Consider the following 16,892-nt stretch of genomic DNA (forward strand, 5'->3'; position numbering starts at 1 on the left):
GAATACACTGGGTAGTGTAACTGTACAGACAATTACTACCCAGACTGTGTGCATCAGATATAATCACCCAAGGCTCTCTGGGTAGTTAGTGGAGAGAAGAAATAGGTAGTTTTCAGATATAGTTCATCATCCACAGTTAAATCTATTTAGGACAAAATAAATTGTTCCTTGAACTCTATTGCCTCTACTTAACAGATCACTTCTGGCTGTATAGCAGCCCCAGGGTGAGTGCCTCTGCTCTCTGTAATGTAGATAGATCCCACCATAACTGCATGCCTATAGTAACTTCAGTGATGACAAAATGACATCCCCTGAAACAGAGGGCATCAGGACAAGTCTTCAGTTCCTGTAATCAATCATTAATATTCACTGAGAGCCCATAACTGCAATTAATATCTACTAAAGAGCAAGACTGTTTCCCCGCTCTGTTCTCTAACACAATATGAATCATTCACTGGGGAATGTGAAAACTTGCTGGATATCTGAATTGCAAAAAACCCAGCCATATAATGAGCATGATTTTTATTCAAAGATCCTTTTTTGTTTGTTTCCCCTCTCCCTTCGCCCCTTTCTCCTCTTCAGAAAAACCCACTGAGGTTACAAAGCAGCTGGAGGATAGAACAGCAGCAGAAGGGCAGGACATCAGCCTGAGCTGTGAATTGTCAAAACCTGATGTGAACATCAGGTGGTACAAGGATGGCAAAGCAATCCGAAAAAGTCAGAAATATGACTTGCACCAAGAAGGAACACGGGCTGTTCTGATCATCCATGACTCCATGGTCAAGGACAGTGGGGAGTACACTTGTGAGACAGAGGTCTCTAAAACGAAAGCCAGGATCACAGTGCAAGGTCAGTTGAAGCATGCATGGGGCTCGTACAAAAGCTGCAGTAAATATCTAAAACCTGTGGGAAATTATCCTGTTTAGAGACATAGAAGAGAAAAACAAGTTTTAGTTTTCTGAACATCATAGATTTAAAAACCTTTAAAAAAAAAAACCAACTCTGAAAAAACACCTTGTAGGTACTGAGGAATCTTATGTGCTCTCTCTCCTCTTCCAGAAAAACCCAATTATTTTGTCAAAGAACTTTCAGATCTGAAAGTCGATGAAAGTGGAACTGCAGTCTTTGTGTGCCAGAGTGAGAAAGCTGCATCCTCTGTGGTCTGGAGGAAAGGCATGGCTGAACTCAGGGCTGGCAGGAAATATGAGATCACACAGAAAGCACAAGTCCTCCAGTTGACCATAAAAAACTTGGAGAAAAGTGACAGTGACACTTACACCTGCGACATTGGAGATGCCCAGTCCAGGGCCAAGCTAGTCGTGCAAGGTATACATGAAAGGAATGTGTTTGCACATCCCGTTCCTCCAGCAGGAAAAATCGTATGTGTAGACAGATCTATTTCTCAGCACATGGGTAGCAAATCCACTGATTTCTGGCTCTGTCTTACTCATGATGTATATACACTGCACAGAACATGAGGAGGAAAACATAGCAATGTGCAGAGCAATTTGTCAATTTGAAGCAATTACACGTGAAGTACTTTGGGTATGATTTAAAGCCCAAAATACTGATGTGAGGAGAGGCTGGTGTTCCTATGTAAAGCTATAATAGATATAAGTCAGAGTGCCTGCTATTAGATGATGGAAAAAAATTCTTCTATTCTTTTCTTCATGTCCCTTGATGGCTCTTTCTGTTAGTAGGTTTTAAGATGGGATGACTAAATGAGTGGTCCAGGGATCTGTAAGTGCTTGATGTCCCCCTGTACCTTAGAGATGAAAGGTACAACACAGTCTCCAGCTGAAAAGTACAACCCAACAGCTTTTAATTGATGCTATGGGCAGCAAATGAGCTGTGGTGGCTGATGTTAACAGCAGGACGGTGTTTAAGGGAAAGGTCTGAGGTCTGGTTGTTAATGTTCCTCACGGTTCCCTCATTGGAGCCCCAGCTGGGAGAAACCCGTGACCTGAAATTGTTGAAACAGTGAAGAGAATGGTAGGAACAAGTCAAGCATAGTCACATGGAGATGCAGTGGTGGTGTCCACTTATTTGTTGTTATAGTTGGTTATTAAAAACTAGAGGGTAAAGCCAGGCTCTTCCACCTCTGGTCATCTGATAGAACAGCCTTCAGAAAAAAAAAAGTGTGCTTAATCCTCTTCATGGCCTCAGGATCTCATTTACCTGAATTCTCTGTGAGGTTTCTGATATCAACTTTTCTGAGTGGAAATAATGCCTCTCTGAAACAAAACTCAAGATAAAAGTAAAAAAATCTTTGTACTGGTTTTGTAAGTAGGAGCAACATCAGATTGATCTTTGTATACAGTGATGACCTTATTTTATTTATTTATTAATAGTTAAGTGTACATCTATATCTATACAGGCAGTTTTTCAGTGCTGTTATTTTGCTTCTTTTTACTAACGCTGACGTCAGACACTCTCTTCACTTCCCACTGTATTTATTGTTGGGCTAAGCTCAAAGAAGGTGGGGCTGGGTGCTCCTATCCCATGGAAAGCAAGTTATATTTGCTCTAGAAAAATAGAGGAGTTGTCATGGAAGGGATGCTTAGTGATGTCTGGAGCCCAGTAATGCTGTCATTACAGCATCCTTTCAGTCTTTACAGGTAGTTTCATTAGGAGAAACTCTGTAACGTTGGATTCGCATTGTATTGGCTAGTTGCTCTATGTTCTGGTGCTTTGAAGTTGTCTTCATCCTGTTTTGGTGTGTGTCTTGTATATATTGTCTTCCTGTGAATGGTTTTTGTGTTCAATAACAGGGGAATTGTGTTTCAGTCTTCTGTATCATGAACGTATTTCTTTCTTGAAATACTCGCATGGGAAATCTTGGAGTTTTCCATGCCGATTTTCATGCTAGAAACTGAAGAATACAGTAATTGATGTATCTATGTTCCTTTCAGGCCAGAAAGTGCTAATAACAGAAGACCTGGAAGATGTCACTGTGTTAGAAGGAGAATCTGCCATGTTCAAATGCAGAATCTCTCCTGTAGACTATAGCAAAGTGCAGTGGTTTTTGGATAAAACCCCGCTCCATACCAATGAACTTAATGACATCCAGTCTCAGCCTGGTGGATATCACTTGCTAACGTTGAAAAAACTCTCACTGAAGGACTCGGGGGTCATTACATTTGAAGCTGGTGATAAGAAAACATCTGCCAGTTTGGTTGTTAAAGGTAATTCCATCATAAAAACTGCAGGAGAGTAAAGAATGGGTAGAAGTAAGTACGGGTTAAGGTGGGTAGGTGAAAAAAAGAACAAAAATTCTGCAGGTTTAGTCACATCATACGTATACTGTATATGTTCAAGAATAACATTACTTATATAATGAGGCTAGGGCTAGAGAATGAACACTAATAATGAGAGTGTTTATTGGATCTTAAATGAGAATGTTATATTGTAGTGATGGTACACTGGATGCCGTGTCCCGTTTTCCTTCAGCCGAGCTGATAGGGTGATGATAAATGAGGAGAAATCAATTAGTTCAAGGGAAAAAAACCATGCAGCAGTAAGTTTTTAATTTAGTTTTCATTGAAAGGCAACAATATGTGTGTTCTCTGCTACCTGTTGTTGACAATGGATTGTTTTCTCTAGAAAAGTTAAACTGCGTTGAGACTGCCATGTTAGTCTATTTCTATAGTGGGGGAATAAAATGGATTAGAGATTTCCCCAAAATCCAAAAATTTGCTCAAATTTTGCCATGATACAGAAATGCAAACAGATTTTTTCCTGAAGGTGAATGAAAGGTCTTACTTTCAAAGGGTGATTCCTTTCGGTAACTCTAACATGTAATGTTATAGTACCAAAATCGGGACTTGGTCTCCTGGTTGATTGGATTTTTACGAATTTAAAAGCATTAAGCTAGGGGGCATAAGATCTACCTTGGCCAATTTAGCTATCGGTGTCTAACTTAAGCTGCTTCCATAAGCTATGTAGAAAGACAAGCACTTCCGGAGAGCAGTTCATCTTCTCTGTCTTAATGGACTACTTTGGAAGTGACTATCTGGTCTCTGAAGGCATCTGTCCTCTTGCATCAGTTATAGATACCCTACACGACCAGTCTGAGCTATCTGTCTTGTTTTTAAAGGACTCATATTGCTGATATGAGACCTGCTTTAGACGACTGGCTTTGAGAAACCTGTATTTCAACACTTCATGCAGAATTAACATTTTCATGTTCAGTTAGAAGGTTCAAACTAATCAGCTCACAATGAAAAGGGCTTAGGAACATCATGGCTTCACCTTTTTCCTATTTAGTGAAATGTGAAAGAGGTGTTCTTTATGTTCTTCAACAGGAATATTGTCTTCTTGGTTTCTGTCAGATGGTATTGGATATTTACTAAACAACACTTTATGGCATGACTGGTGCCTTCTTGAAGACTTTATAGTCATGAACATCAAATTATTTGCTGTTAATCTCGATCTGTAGTTTTTATACAAGTAATCTTGGATGTAAATCTCACAGATTACTTCTGATCTGAAAATTCACACCTCTTCTGAAACATCTCAGATGGTTTTTATGTGATTCTAGAGAAGCCCTGCATCTTCACAAAGGAGCTGGTTGATACTGAAGTCACTGAGGGAGAGGATGTGATCCTTCACTGTGAAACCTCCAAATCAGACAGCCCTGTAAAGTGGTGCAAAGATGGGAAAAGCCTTAGGAATTCTTCCAAGTATAACATCAGTCGGTTGGGATTTGAAGCCAAGCTTGTCATTCACAGGGCAGAAGAAAGAGACAGTGGCAGATATGAGTGTGAGGCTGGAGCAGCTAAAAGTAGCGCGATTATTACTGTCAAGGGTAAGAATATTTGGAGTGATGGTTTGGGTCCTAACTCATCATCTAACACCGAGGTTAGAGGAATAAATTGAAATGATAAAAATGTGAAGCTACACTGGAAAGAAACCTCATGTCTTTGCACCACAGTGCAGGAGAGGTTCTCATCAAGTGGCGGAATGTGAAATAGGAAAATCCTTCATCTTACCTGGTTTTAGCTCTGTGGAAGTTAAGTGTCTAAGCTCTCTAGAGAATCATAGAATGAATCATTGAATCAGGAATGGTTTGGGTTGAAAGGGGCCTTAAAGATCATCTAATTCCAACCCCCCGTCATGGGGAGGGACACCCTCCACTAGACCAGGTTGCTCAAAGCCCAGTCCAGTAGGATATCCACCCAGCATAAGAAGTAATCCAGAGAAAGGATGAATTGTCTTCTGAAGCTGTCTCCACTGATGGCTCTCTTCAAGGAGGGAGCTCACACACCGACACTTGACTGGGTAATTGATTTATGCAGCCAAGTTTATTGAGAGTAATGCACCCAAAGAATGTGATCAGGCAGGAGGTGCTATCTAAAGGGTTGTTGTCTGAACTGAAACAAGAGTTCCCTCAGCAAGCTGGATGAGCACGTTAGGTAAGCGTTGGGTCTGAGTCATGTCAGAACAGGGCTCATCTACTATTCATCTTACAATCATTCCTGTCTGAGGTTGAGGAGGAGCTTGGTTTCTGTGAGCAAAATTGCTTGTTCATGTGGGCAGGTTGGAGCAGGTACAGTGAGGTTATTAATGCCACAGGCTGTGTTTAGCCTGGCCAGTGGGTACTCTACATGCAGCTGATATAATGTACTTGAGAAGGGCAGATCCAAAGCTGCATCTGGATTAGAGAAGTCAATGTGAACAAAGAGCATTTTGGTTGTTGGAATAGTTAACCTGAACCTCAGAACATGAGGAGGGAAGGCAAGCTGCTCACAGTGTTTATCCAGAGCACAAACAAACCAACTTAAGGCTGAGATCTGCTGTGCAAGGCAAGAGAAGACCTTGATGATGTAATGAAGAAGAGGTGATGGTTAATGGTCCCAATTTGCTAGGTCTTTCTGTAGCATTAGGATGTTTTCTCAATATACGTTACACACAATAGAAAGATCTGTGTTGACTTCAGTAGGACCTGGATCTCACCCACGGCAAAGAAGAGTTTTCTGTTAGAAAAAGCCACATTTGTAATGTTACACAACAGTCCATTTTTAAATTTCTCTGTGATGGGTGTGGATGGATGTAGGATTTAAACACATGGATTCAAATCACCAGCAGATGTCAAGTCATAAATTACACTGAGTAGCTTCCTTTACATACTAGGGTCACATCAGAACAGCAAGATGCAAAAATAGCACAAAAAAATAAAGTCAGTAGCCATGTGACACTGAGTGTCCCGAACTAGAGGTAACAGAGAATAGGCTGTAGTTTTTCAATAGCCACGGGACACAACATAATGAATCAGTAGCTGACTTGTGTATTTTTAAGACAGCAGAAGCCAGGAAGAAACTGGGTTTTTTCGTGATCTGAGGGGAAAAAGCTTCAATTGAGTTTTTCTCCACAATAAGTGCCTTCCCTACACTAGCTCACCCTAAAGTCTGCATGCAGGCCGTGACAGAGCCTGCACAGGAATCTCGACAGGGACCCTTTCATGTACATCTGTGCTTTCCTCTCTGTGTTTGCTCTGTGCTGATTTGAAGTTTGTATTCATGTTGGATAAAACTATGTTGTGAGGTTTTTATAATCAGAAATCAATACTGCTGGTCATGACAGAGAGTGCTTTGCTATTCCCGTGTCCTCTGTGTTATAGAATCATAGAATGGTTACGGTTCGAAAGGACCTTAAGATCATTCAGTTCTAACCCCCTGCCATGGGCAGGGATGCCTCACACTAGACCATGTTGCCCAAGGCTCTGTCCAACCTGGCCTTGAACACTGGCAGAGATGGAGCATTTGCCACTTCTCCGGGCAACCTGTTCCAGTGCCTCACCACCCTCACAGTAAAGAACTTCATTATATCTAGTGTGAGTTATGCTCAGTGAAGTTTCAAATTTTTTGTGCCAGTGGTCTAGCTCTGACCACCCACCTGCAACGCTGCAATGCACTGCTTGTGTTGTTAATAGCAGTGCAGCACCTGCCACTGATGTTAATACTGACAACAGTAATATAGCAAAATCTTCGATAGTACAGATAGTGGTTAAAAAGAAAATAAGCATATGCTCTCAAGTCCTATTTTGCTGCTCTAGAGTGCTGGCAGCCAGATGTCAGAATCTGTTCACTCTTTGCTAGTGATTTTCCATTCCTGTGGTTTTCTAGCTTAATAGCAAAGTCTGAAATAAAAACAGAAAAGTGATTTCTGATCTTGTGTGTTTCCTTAAATATTTGCAATATTCTTTTTCAGAAATACCAGTTCTTTTCAAACAAGAGCTCCAAAATGAAGAAGCTAAAGAAGGAAAACAAGTCAGGCTGACCTGTGAGCTCAGCAAACCTGATACTCCAGTGAAATGGATGAAAGGAGACACCGTTCTCTGTGCCAGTGAGAAGTATGAATTTAAGCAGCATGGTACTGTGGCAGAGCTCATTATTCGAGATGTCAAATCGATAGATTCTGGAGACTACACCTGTAGCACGGGGGAACAGAAGACCACTGCTCGGGTGAAAGTAAATGGTAGGCAGAGTTACATACATTGCCACATTTTCATAATGCATTGCTTAATAGATCTTCTATTTAAAAAAAGTCACATAGCACTTCTCTGTTTTTTTCCTGGCAATGTCATCTACAAAGTCATATGTAACATTCACAGGTAATATTGCATACTTGTAACTACTTGTATATATTTCATTCATGTAATCTCACATTACATGGCTGGGATTTTAAATATGTGATTTCCCACAGAGCAAAAAATAAATAAGTGCAGAGGGTTCATTTTCTATATCCTACATTCCATAACTCCTGACCTATCAGCTATTTTGCATGGCTGTGATTAAGACTGGAGTTAGACATGGAGACCAGGAGTATTGGAGCAGAAGAACATGAAAACATAAGTCCAGTCAGTGGCAAATTGCAGGTGGTCAACTGATGAAGGTTTAGGCCCCCAAATTCCCCAAAACATACTTTTAAAAGGCTCTCAGATGCCATCTGCACTCCCCGATGGCCTTAAACAAATACAGTTCCTATATTGTATAGCAAAAGTAGTATGTGCTGGAGCAGAAAGCAGGAGAGATACAGGACATGAATGTTGTCTTGGAGCCCTGCAGCTACAGGGAATTCATCATCATCATCGAATGGTTTGGGTTCGAAGGGACCTTAAAGCTCATCCAATTCCAACCCCCCTGCCATGGGTAGAGACGCCTCCCACTAGACCAGGTTGCTCAAAGCCCCATCTGACCTGGCCTTTGTTAGGTGAGGATGCCCAGAGGACTAGGAAGGAATCCTTATTAAAGATGAGAGAAACCTCCAACATACTCCTAGGAATATACAGTGAGGTGATAACATCTGGGGGAGAAATTTCTTCCTGCTTCCAAGCAGAATCACTTTGATGCCACATACATGAAGTGCACTTTGATGCCAAGGGAGGGTCTAGGGCTGCTCTGCTCATGTGGAAAAAGGCTGGGTTTAAGAAGTAAAAGTTATAATGGGCCATTTGTTATACAGCAGGTCAAGAGGGCATGTCCTAATCCTCGGTTCTATTTTCTAGCTGTGCCTGTCCTTTTCAAACAAGCTTTGGAGAACACAGAAATGGAAGCAGGAAAATCTGTCTCCTTACGTTGTGAACTCACAAAAGCTGATGCCACTGTGCTGTGGAAGAAGGGAGAAGCCACGCTCCAGGCAAGTGCCAAATATGAAATGAAGCAGAAGGGGATGGTGGCAGAGCTGGTGATTCATAATGCAGAGCCAGAAGATGCGGGAAGATACACCTGCGACACAGGAGACCAGCAGACCACAGCCCAAGTCAAAGTCCATGGTAGGAATAAGACAACTGATTGTGACCATTTGTTGTTGTTCTTGCCATGGTCCTGCTAGCTTCTGCATATTTATAGTGAACATTCAGAGAAAAAATGGATCAGTACAAACAAAATGCAGCTCTGGCTGGGTCCATTATGTTTTCTGTTTTCTAGGATGATAACTTCATGCTAAAACATAGCAATCAAATATACCTGATAACAAAATATCTTTCCTTGCCTCTGAAATAACTGTTCTGCTTTCTGCTCTGGATAGAGGTGTTTGGGTGAGCTCTAAGCCAGGACGTAAGAAGGGCCTCAGCTATACGTTTTGCTAAAGAATATGCAATTCATTTCTGTGCTTTCCTCTGTGACCAGCAGGATTTGGGCAGCAGAAGGGTAATTATTTTGATATTCTAATTGTTGGAAAATAATTGTTTTGGTTTTATTTCCCCCCAAACTCATAGTGTGCTATTGTAAATGCAAGTAGAGTCCTGGAAATGCAGGTAGGTTGGAGCTTATTAGCTGTGCCAAGAATTTGTTTCAGCTTTAGGTCCCATATAAGGTCACCAGTTGGTAATGATGCTCCTAAAGTAAAATGAGAACACTTCATTCCTCAGCTGTCTCCGTCCTGGTCAAAGAAGAGCTGAAGAATGTAGAAGCTGTGGAAGGTGGGACAGCCACCCTGCGATGCCAGCTGAGCAGAGAGGCCCCTGTGGAGTGGAGGAAGGGGCACACTCTTCTCCGGCCAAGTAACAAGTACAAGATGAGGCAGGAGGGCACAGTGGCTGAGCTGCTGATCCATGATCTGGACCTAAAGGATGCTGGAGACTATACATGTGTAGTGGGGAACCAAAAAACCACAGCAGCTTTGTCAGTGAATGGTAAAAAGTCAGAAATAACCTGTGAAACTCTGGAATGTTTCTGTCCATCTCTTCCCTCCTCCTCTCTGTACATTCCCTCACAACATCATGTCATTCATGTCCTGCTTCTACTTTTTTCATCTTTCCACTTTTTCATGTTGCCATGTCACTCCTTTCCCCAATTCCCATCCACAATCAGCTTTCATTATGCCTAGTGTTGGATGCGTGTGTGGTGCGTTGTCTTTTTACCTTTCCTCAAGTGAAGGATGCTAACATGCACGTATGTTTTCCTGAATTAGTATGGAAACATAAAATTCCTTGGGATTTTCTGTTAAGGAGGGTTCATCACCTTTAATGATGAGAATGAGTTTGTCATTATGCATGATCCCAATTAAGATCATGCATGATCCCAAGCAAGATTATGCATGCTTTGATTCCTACAGAACAATTTACTAGATAGGTTTTTTTACCACCTACAAAAAAAGAAAGGTAGGATGTGCTGAAGGATAAGAATGTTGGAATAAGGCTTAGATAGTCATACGATAAATCACGATTCAGCCTCTGCTTAGAGATCTGGGCAGGACCTTGGATTGCAACCCCTTTTCATTCTGCATCTCTCAGCCCTGCCAGTCCGTTTCAAGAAAGAGCTGAAGAATGAGGAAGCCACCGAGAGTGGGACGGCCACGCTGCAGTGCGAACTAAGCCAGGCAGTGGGCTCGGTCGAGTGGAGGAAGGAAGGGAAGGTGCTGATGCCAGATAGCAAATACAAAATGAGACGGGAAGGGCGTTTTGTTGAGCTGGTTATCCAAGACCTAGACTTGATGGATGCTGGGAGCTATACCTGCGTGTGTGGAGACCAGAAGACAACAGCTGCTTTGAGAGTGAATGGTAACCATTCTACCCGTGTTTCTCATTAAGCCACAAACTTAGCATATCTGGCAGTATTTGTTGGTCATCCAAAACTTGGTTAGTGTGGTTTCTTAGAGGTTTCATGCTCTTGGCTATGTGGTGTGAAAGAGCCACTCTATTAGAGAATATTCCTTTCTGCTTTTTTTCGTTTTGAGACAGCACAGCTATGTTTTATGTTGTTTTCTCTAATTTATTTCTCTCTACTTTATGAGGTTTTAACCCCTTTAAACTGTATCCACCTAGCAGTAATGCATTTTTGGTTAAATGTGTACAATGAAGCCCAGTAACTCACAGCAGAATCCAGTTCATTTCACCCTAGTGCTGATTCCTTCTCTATTGGTATTGCATCCTTCAGCCTTGCCTATCCTCTTCCAAGAAGAAATGTTGAACAAGGAAGCTACAGAGGGCGAGGCAGTCACTTTGCACTGTAAACTGAGCAAATCAGCCCCGGTTGAGTGGAGAAAGGGGAATATGGTCCTCAAACCAAGTGAAAAATATAAAATAGAGCAGGAAGGTCCCTTTGTGGAGCTGATGATCCGGGATTTGGATTTGGCAGACGCTGGTGATTACAGCTGTGTGTGCGGAGATCAACAGACTACAGCTGCTTTGGTGGTTAATGGTAAAAAGAAATTCTTCAACCATGCTCCAAGTAAACCTGTATAATTCTCTTTCCTCTCTTCCTTTTTCTCTCCTGTTTCGTCTGGTCCCTATACAGTTTCTGTCCTTCCTCCTGCCGAATAATTTTTCTATCCCATTTTCCTTCTCTCTCTCTCCTTTCACCTAATGCCCTCTTGACGTGCTATTTGTCTTCCTAGGTGCTATGTTCAAATGCAAGTGGAGTACAGGTCCCTAACTCAACACAATCTCCTTAGTCCTGTATAGCTGCTTGTTTGAAAGTTTTCCCATAGGGATTGACCCAAAAGTGGGAATTAAATTTACTCTTTGTAACTTACACAGTTAAACTTGTAGCTCCTAAGAGGAACAAGTTTTGTCAACGTAAGATGCTGTACAAGGACTATTTTAGCCTTTTATGCTCCTGCTATTCCCAGCCCTTTTTAACCAATTTTTGCCTACCTCTTCTGAACCATATACTTTATCTCTGCAGAAAGATGACAGCACATTAGTTACTGCTCTGTTTTAAGGGGCTCTATTTACAAAAAATACAGACAGTGCCATGAACCAGGCACTCCTGTAGAACTGCTGTTTTCTCAAGGGAAACAGAATGCTCTGTGTCTCATATTGAAATACAGCCTCTAATTTTACCCCTTTGATTTTATGATGTATAAAGTAAAGGGTAGATGGATTGTCAACTAAGTTTGAAGATAGACAAACTTGCTTTTAAAGCGTGTTTTAAATTGGGAAGACCAAAAATTAAAAATCAGGGTGAAATCTCATTTGAAATGTTAGACATTGGAACAAAATTCTGGTGTATGAAGGTCTTGTGGCTTCAGTGACATGGGGGTTCAGGGAGATGAGAATGAGTAGATCATAGATCAGGCTTTCTCAGCTTTGATGCCATGTCTGTATCACATTTACTCTGCAGTTCTGCCTGCTCTTTTCACCAAAGAACTGACAGATGAAGAAGCCACAGAAGGTAAAACTGTCTCTCTGCACTGTGAGCTGAACAAGGCGGCTGCTAATGTGGAGTGGAAGAAGGGACTCAAGACCCTCAAATCAAGTGACAAATACAAAATGAAACGTGAAGGTGTTGTTGCTGAGCTTATAATCAAAAATCTAGACACAACGGATGCTGGAAATTATTCCTGTGTGTGCGGAGACCAGCAGACTATGGCAGTTTTAACAGTACATGGTAAAAAAAACAAAACAAGACACATCCTAAAATTAACTATCCTATTTTCTCTGTTCATTTGGACAGATACCTGGTTACACTACCATCTCCTTCCTTTCATCAGACCCTTATCCTTAGTAAGACAGCTTACTGATGCCAGCGAAGTGCTCACATTGGTGTCAGTGCAGCTGGGGTGCGTAGCACAAGAGAGGTATTAGTGCGCAAGCTCAGAGTATAGGCAACGAGGGTTGTTGCTACCGTTTTTATTAGGGTCCATCATTTTGATTTTCTCTTGGTAGTTCCTTTATTAGACTTCCCATTATGCTCAAGCCCATTGAAATGGGTTGCCTCAAAGGGGTTAGGACTTCAGGATTTTTGAGGTTTCATAAAATTCTAAAGAGTAGGTTATTCCCTGGAATCTTATTCCCATACTCCATTCCTGGGACAACAAGGTGTTTTTATATGTATGGGCCAGTTGTCATTGCATTCAGTTGCAGTCTCATGTAAAGCAAGCCCAAACCTTCTAAGCGACGACCATTCTTAGGGAGAACATTGATTTTTACTACAACTGACATGTTTGCAAGTATATGCCAGTTCAGGTGAAAATCCTTGTTTGTATTGAAATGAACAATTTCATTTCAAACTGACATTTACAATGAAACTCCAGTGTTTCATTTTTTTTTAATATACAATGTCTTTTTGTTTGCTTAACATGTGAAAACATAGCAAATATCCTCCCATTCTGGTTTAAAAAGTCATATAAGAAAACCATTTTATTTTTTTTCCAGAAATTTCAAGTTAGTATTTATTCTTTTTGCTTGAAATTTCACAGGAAAAAAATTGGGTTTTCTACTTCTGTTTGTATTGATTTGTGCCTCTGAGTACATGTAAAACACCTCTACAGATTACTGTAAGCATTGAATGCTTTCCTGGTTATGACATTTCTTTCCTCATACTGATTCATGGAGACTATACAGTGTCTATGTTCTTGTACTGATAAATCAGTTCAAGAAAAGAGGGAAATGGAAAATTAAACATCGATGTTGAATTTTAACTCTTTGGAGCATTACATCTCACTGCTCATATTGCTGTCCTTCAGCTTTGCCTGCATTTTTTAAAGAAGGATTGAAGAACAGAGAAGCCACAGATGGTGCAACAGCCACTCTGCACTGTGAGCTGAGCAAGGTCGGTGTCCCAGTGGAGTGGAAAAAAGGGGACAAAACACTCAAACCAGGTGATAAGTATAGGATGAGACAAGAAGATACTGCTGCAGAGCTGTTGATCCGAGATCTGGAGGTGGAAGATACAGGAGAATATACCTGCATGTGTGGAGATCAGAAGACCTCAGCTGTCTTGACAGTCCATGGTAAAAAAGCCATTCTCAGTTATGTCAGCAGTATCTCAAGGAGATCCCTTTTCCCTCAGAGGTTTCTTTTCCACTTGCTTTGATGCTTTGATTCTGCAGCATTTTCTTGGTTTGCTGGCTGTTTCATCCCATCTCTGTTAGTTTCATCCCATCTGTCTGTTAGTTTGAAATTGATGGCTTGATAGCAAAGTAAAGAAGAGTTGTGAGAATTTCTTATCTTCGTCTTCACTTTTTAAGAGCAAAAAAGGCACCTGTATCTAAGGCCAAGAGTGAGAACACTTCCAGCAGCAAGATTATACTCAGGGCTTTCTTCCTTATGTCTCATTGGCATCAGCGGATTTTGGTCCTTAACTTGAAGGAAAGTTCTTTAAAAATGCTAAGCTCACTTAGTGAGAGGTTTTTCCATTCAGGAATGAATCACTGTTCTCTTTTGCAGGACTGTGATATATTCTGTTGAGGAAATGGTATTTAAAAAAAACCCCAAACAGCAAAACAATAAAATACCCTAACAAAACAACACCCCAAACCATTATTCCTCAGGTCCTGGTTTAGGGAGTAATGAGACAGGCTTTGTTCTAGTCTCTGCCATGGTGAATAGCAATGAGCTTTCGTTGCCCCTCCAGAAGAAGCAGTTCCAGTAGATGAAAGGTTAGTTTTGATCTGAGATATATCTTAAGGATAAGATGCTTATAAGAACAGGGAAAATATTGTGGAGACAAAACTCTTCTCTCAGATTTTCTGCATGTTTTCACTTCCTCTTCTTTCTCTCAGCTGGAGATACTTCTGTTCTTCCCTCCTTTGAGCTGGCACTTTCTTCCCTGTACAAGTTGCTCGCTTTTTATTTAACCACAAGGCAACTTGGTTAATGTTGTTGCTGCTGCTAAAAAAAATGTATCCTGTATTCCTGATATTAGAACAGTTATGTCCTTGGAAATTGTGGCTTAAAGGTGCACCTGAAGCTATATTACTAATTTTTTCTCTGAACCAAAAAGATAAATTATGATGTCAGGAAATGTAGAGATCGCCAGGTAGAGATCTTGAGCTGCCAGTGCTGTTACCTGGGGTGATGACTTTCTATCAAAAGTCAGGTCATTAATGTTCAGGATAAATGATTTCAGACTAAAATAGGTAGAGAGGGCTATTGGAACCAGCTGGGAATTGATGAACATGCTACGTAAGTCAATGTTAGAAGCAGGTCATGGTGGCAATTATTCCTGCGAGATCCTGCAGTAGTTTTGTGATAGATGCAGTTTTCAAGACTATAGGATTTGTTTTCCTGTAATAGTGAAGGACTGGCTGCAGGACCTAATGCTGAGTTCCTCAAGGCCTGGTTAATGGTTTTGACATCCTTTCTGTTTATATTGCACCTCACAGCTTTGCCTGCACTGTTCAAAAAAGAACTTGTCAATATAGAAGCCACAGAAAACAAGACAGCTGTTCTACAGTGTGAGCTAACTAAATCCACTCCAGTGGAGTGGAGGAAAGGGCTAAAGGTCCTCAAGCCCAGTGAGAAGTACAAAATGAGACTGAAGGATACCATGGCTGAGCTGACAATCCATAGCCTGGAGGAACAAGATGCGGGAGATTACACATGTGTATGCGGAGACAAGACGACTACTGCGTCCCTGACAGTGCATGGTAAAATACATAAGTTTAATAGGAATTTTCTTCTTTGTCATCTGTGGTCTCATGCAAGATCACAAACTGCTCTTGATCTCATTTATTATTTTAAATTTTTATGACAGCTGTATCAACCATTAGGAATATCTTTTTCTGAAAGTCCTTCACTTAGGACAGATAAATAGCATCATGTAGTCTTTTCAGGCCATTCTCTTTCCTGAAAATGGAATCTGGAAGCAGATAATGAAGAACTTGATGAAGTCATAAATAGCATTTCTAGTATTTCCATTAATGAATTTATTGAGGTCATATCACTGAGATTTAACCTTTTTCTTGAATGGAATTGAAAGGTGCTCTGTGATAACAAATGAGAAAGGCAGGTGAGCAAGATACATTGCAGCCTGTAATTTGAAATACAGTGTTCATTTTTATTGTTAATCTGGTTTTAAGACAGAGCTGTGCATAGTTCATTGAAAGCTTGGGATCATCTTTCTGATGTTATATTTTAAAATGATTTCAAATCATACCTTCCAGTACTGAAGTTTTCAGTTTTACAACACTGATTTCCAAATCAGTTGTGACATGCTGAATGTGGCATGTTGCAAAGCATAAGGCAGGGATGCCCCTGTAACCATTGCTTGCCTCTCGGGTACTGTATATTCTAAAACTATTAGAGATTAAAGCTTTTTAATCCAGTGGAGCTGTCAAGACACAGTATTTCGTTGCTTTTAAAGTGCTCTCTCTTCACCTGTGATCTTCAGCCCTTCCTCCACATTTTAAAAAAGAGTTGAAGAACATGGAAGCCACAGAAAATGGCACAGCCACTTTCTGCTGTGAACTGAGCAAGCCCATAGCTGCCGTGGAATGGAGGAAAGGAGACAGAGCCCTGGAGACAAATGACAAGTTCACCACGAAATGCGAGGGCACAGTTGCTGAGCTGGTGATCCATGATCTAGATCTGACAGATGCTGGAGATTACACATGCTGTTATGGAGATCAGAAAACCACTGCTGCACTAAAAGTGAATGGTAAAAAAAAATATATATATAAAAATAAGTGGATCATTTTCAACCAGCTGGGTTTTTTTAAGAGCATAGTAGTATCAGCTTTGAAATTACAGCCCCATTTCTGATTAATTTAGTAACATGTGTTTGGACATGAGCATGAATGCCTGAATGCACTGGTCAGTATCAGACATAGAACAAATATTCATTGCAAAAATTTCAGATATTCATCTTGGTACTAACTCATTTCTTTGATGTTCATGTTCAGTAGTTGTTGCTAAGAAAGGAAAATCCTCATTGTGATGTTGGTTGTAAAGGTGTTACAATCCTAAAGTTGAGAATATTATGATTTGGTGATGAGATATTTTTGATATGGTTTTAGGGTTTCAGAATAATTTGATGATCAAGTTCTGCCAGAACACTATCTGAGGAGAATTCTCATGGAAAAGTGAGATTGATGCCTCAGATATAGTTTCACTTATGAGCTTTCATTAATGATGTGCATTGTGGTAGAACTTAGATACTCTGCCTTACTTTATTAGGCTTTATTTTCCATTGTGGTAGGCGATACCTAAAGTAAGGTAGGGCTCG

The 16,892-nt window shown here is 40.8% G+C and overlaps 1 protein-coding gene across 1 annotated transcript in view; it reads left to right on the forward strand.

Moving 5' to 3' along the window:
• The window catches only part of OBSCN (obscurin, cytoskeletal calmodulin and titin-interacting RhoGEF), a 183,000-nt gene that overhangs the window by 64,895 nt on the left and 101,213 nt on the right, over window positions 1–16,892 (forward strand). Inside the window, 13 exon segments of the mRNA XM_030482854.1 lie at window positions 583–849; window positions 1,060–1,326; window positions 2,913–3,185; window positions 4,541–4,807; window positions 7,210–7,476; window positions 8,507–8,773; window positions 9,371–9,634; window positions 10,235–10,501; window positions 10,878–11,141; window positions 12,066–12,332; window positions 13,411–13,677; window positions 15,052–15,315; window positions 16,059–16,325. Coding sequence (XP_030338714.1) covers window positions 583–849; window positions 1,060–1,326; window positions 2,913–3,185; window positions 4,541–4,807; window positions 7,210–7,476; window positions 8,507–8,773; window positions 9,371–9,634; window positions 10,235–10,501; window positions 10,878–11,141; window positions 12,066–12,332; window positions 13,411–13,677; window positions 15,052–15,315; window positions 16,059–16,325 — 3,468 coding nt within the window.

The sequence above is a fragment of the Strigops habroptila genome, chromosome 1 (assembly GCF_004027225.2).
Source record: "Strigops habroptila isolate Jane chromosome 1, bStrHab1.2.pri, whole genome shotgun sequence".
Lineage (NCBI taxonomy): Eukaryota > Metazoa > Chordata > Aves > Psittaciformes > Psittacidae > Strigops > Strigops habroptila.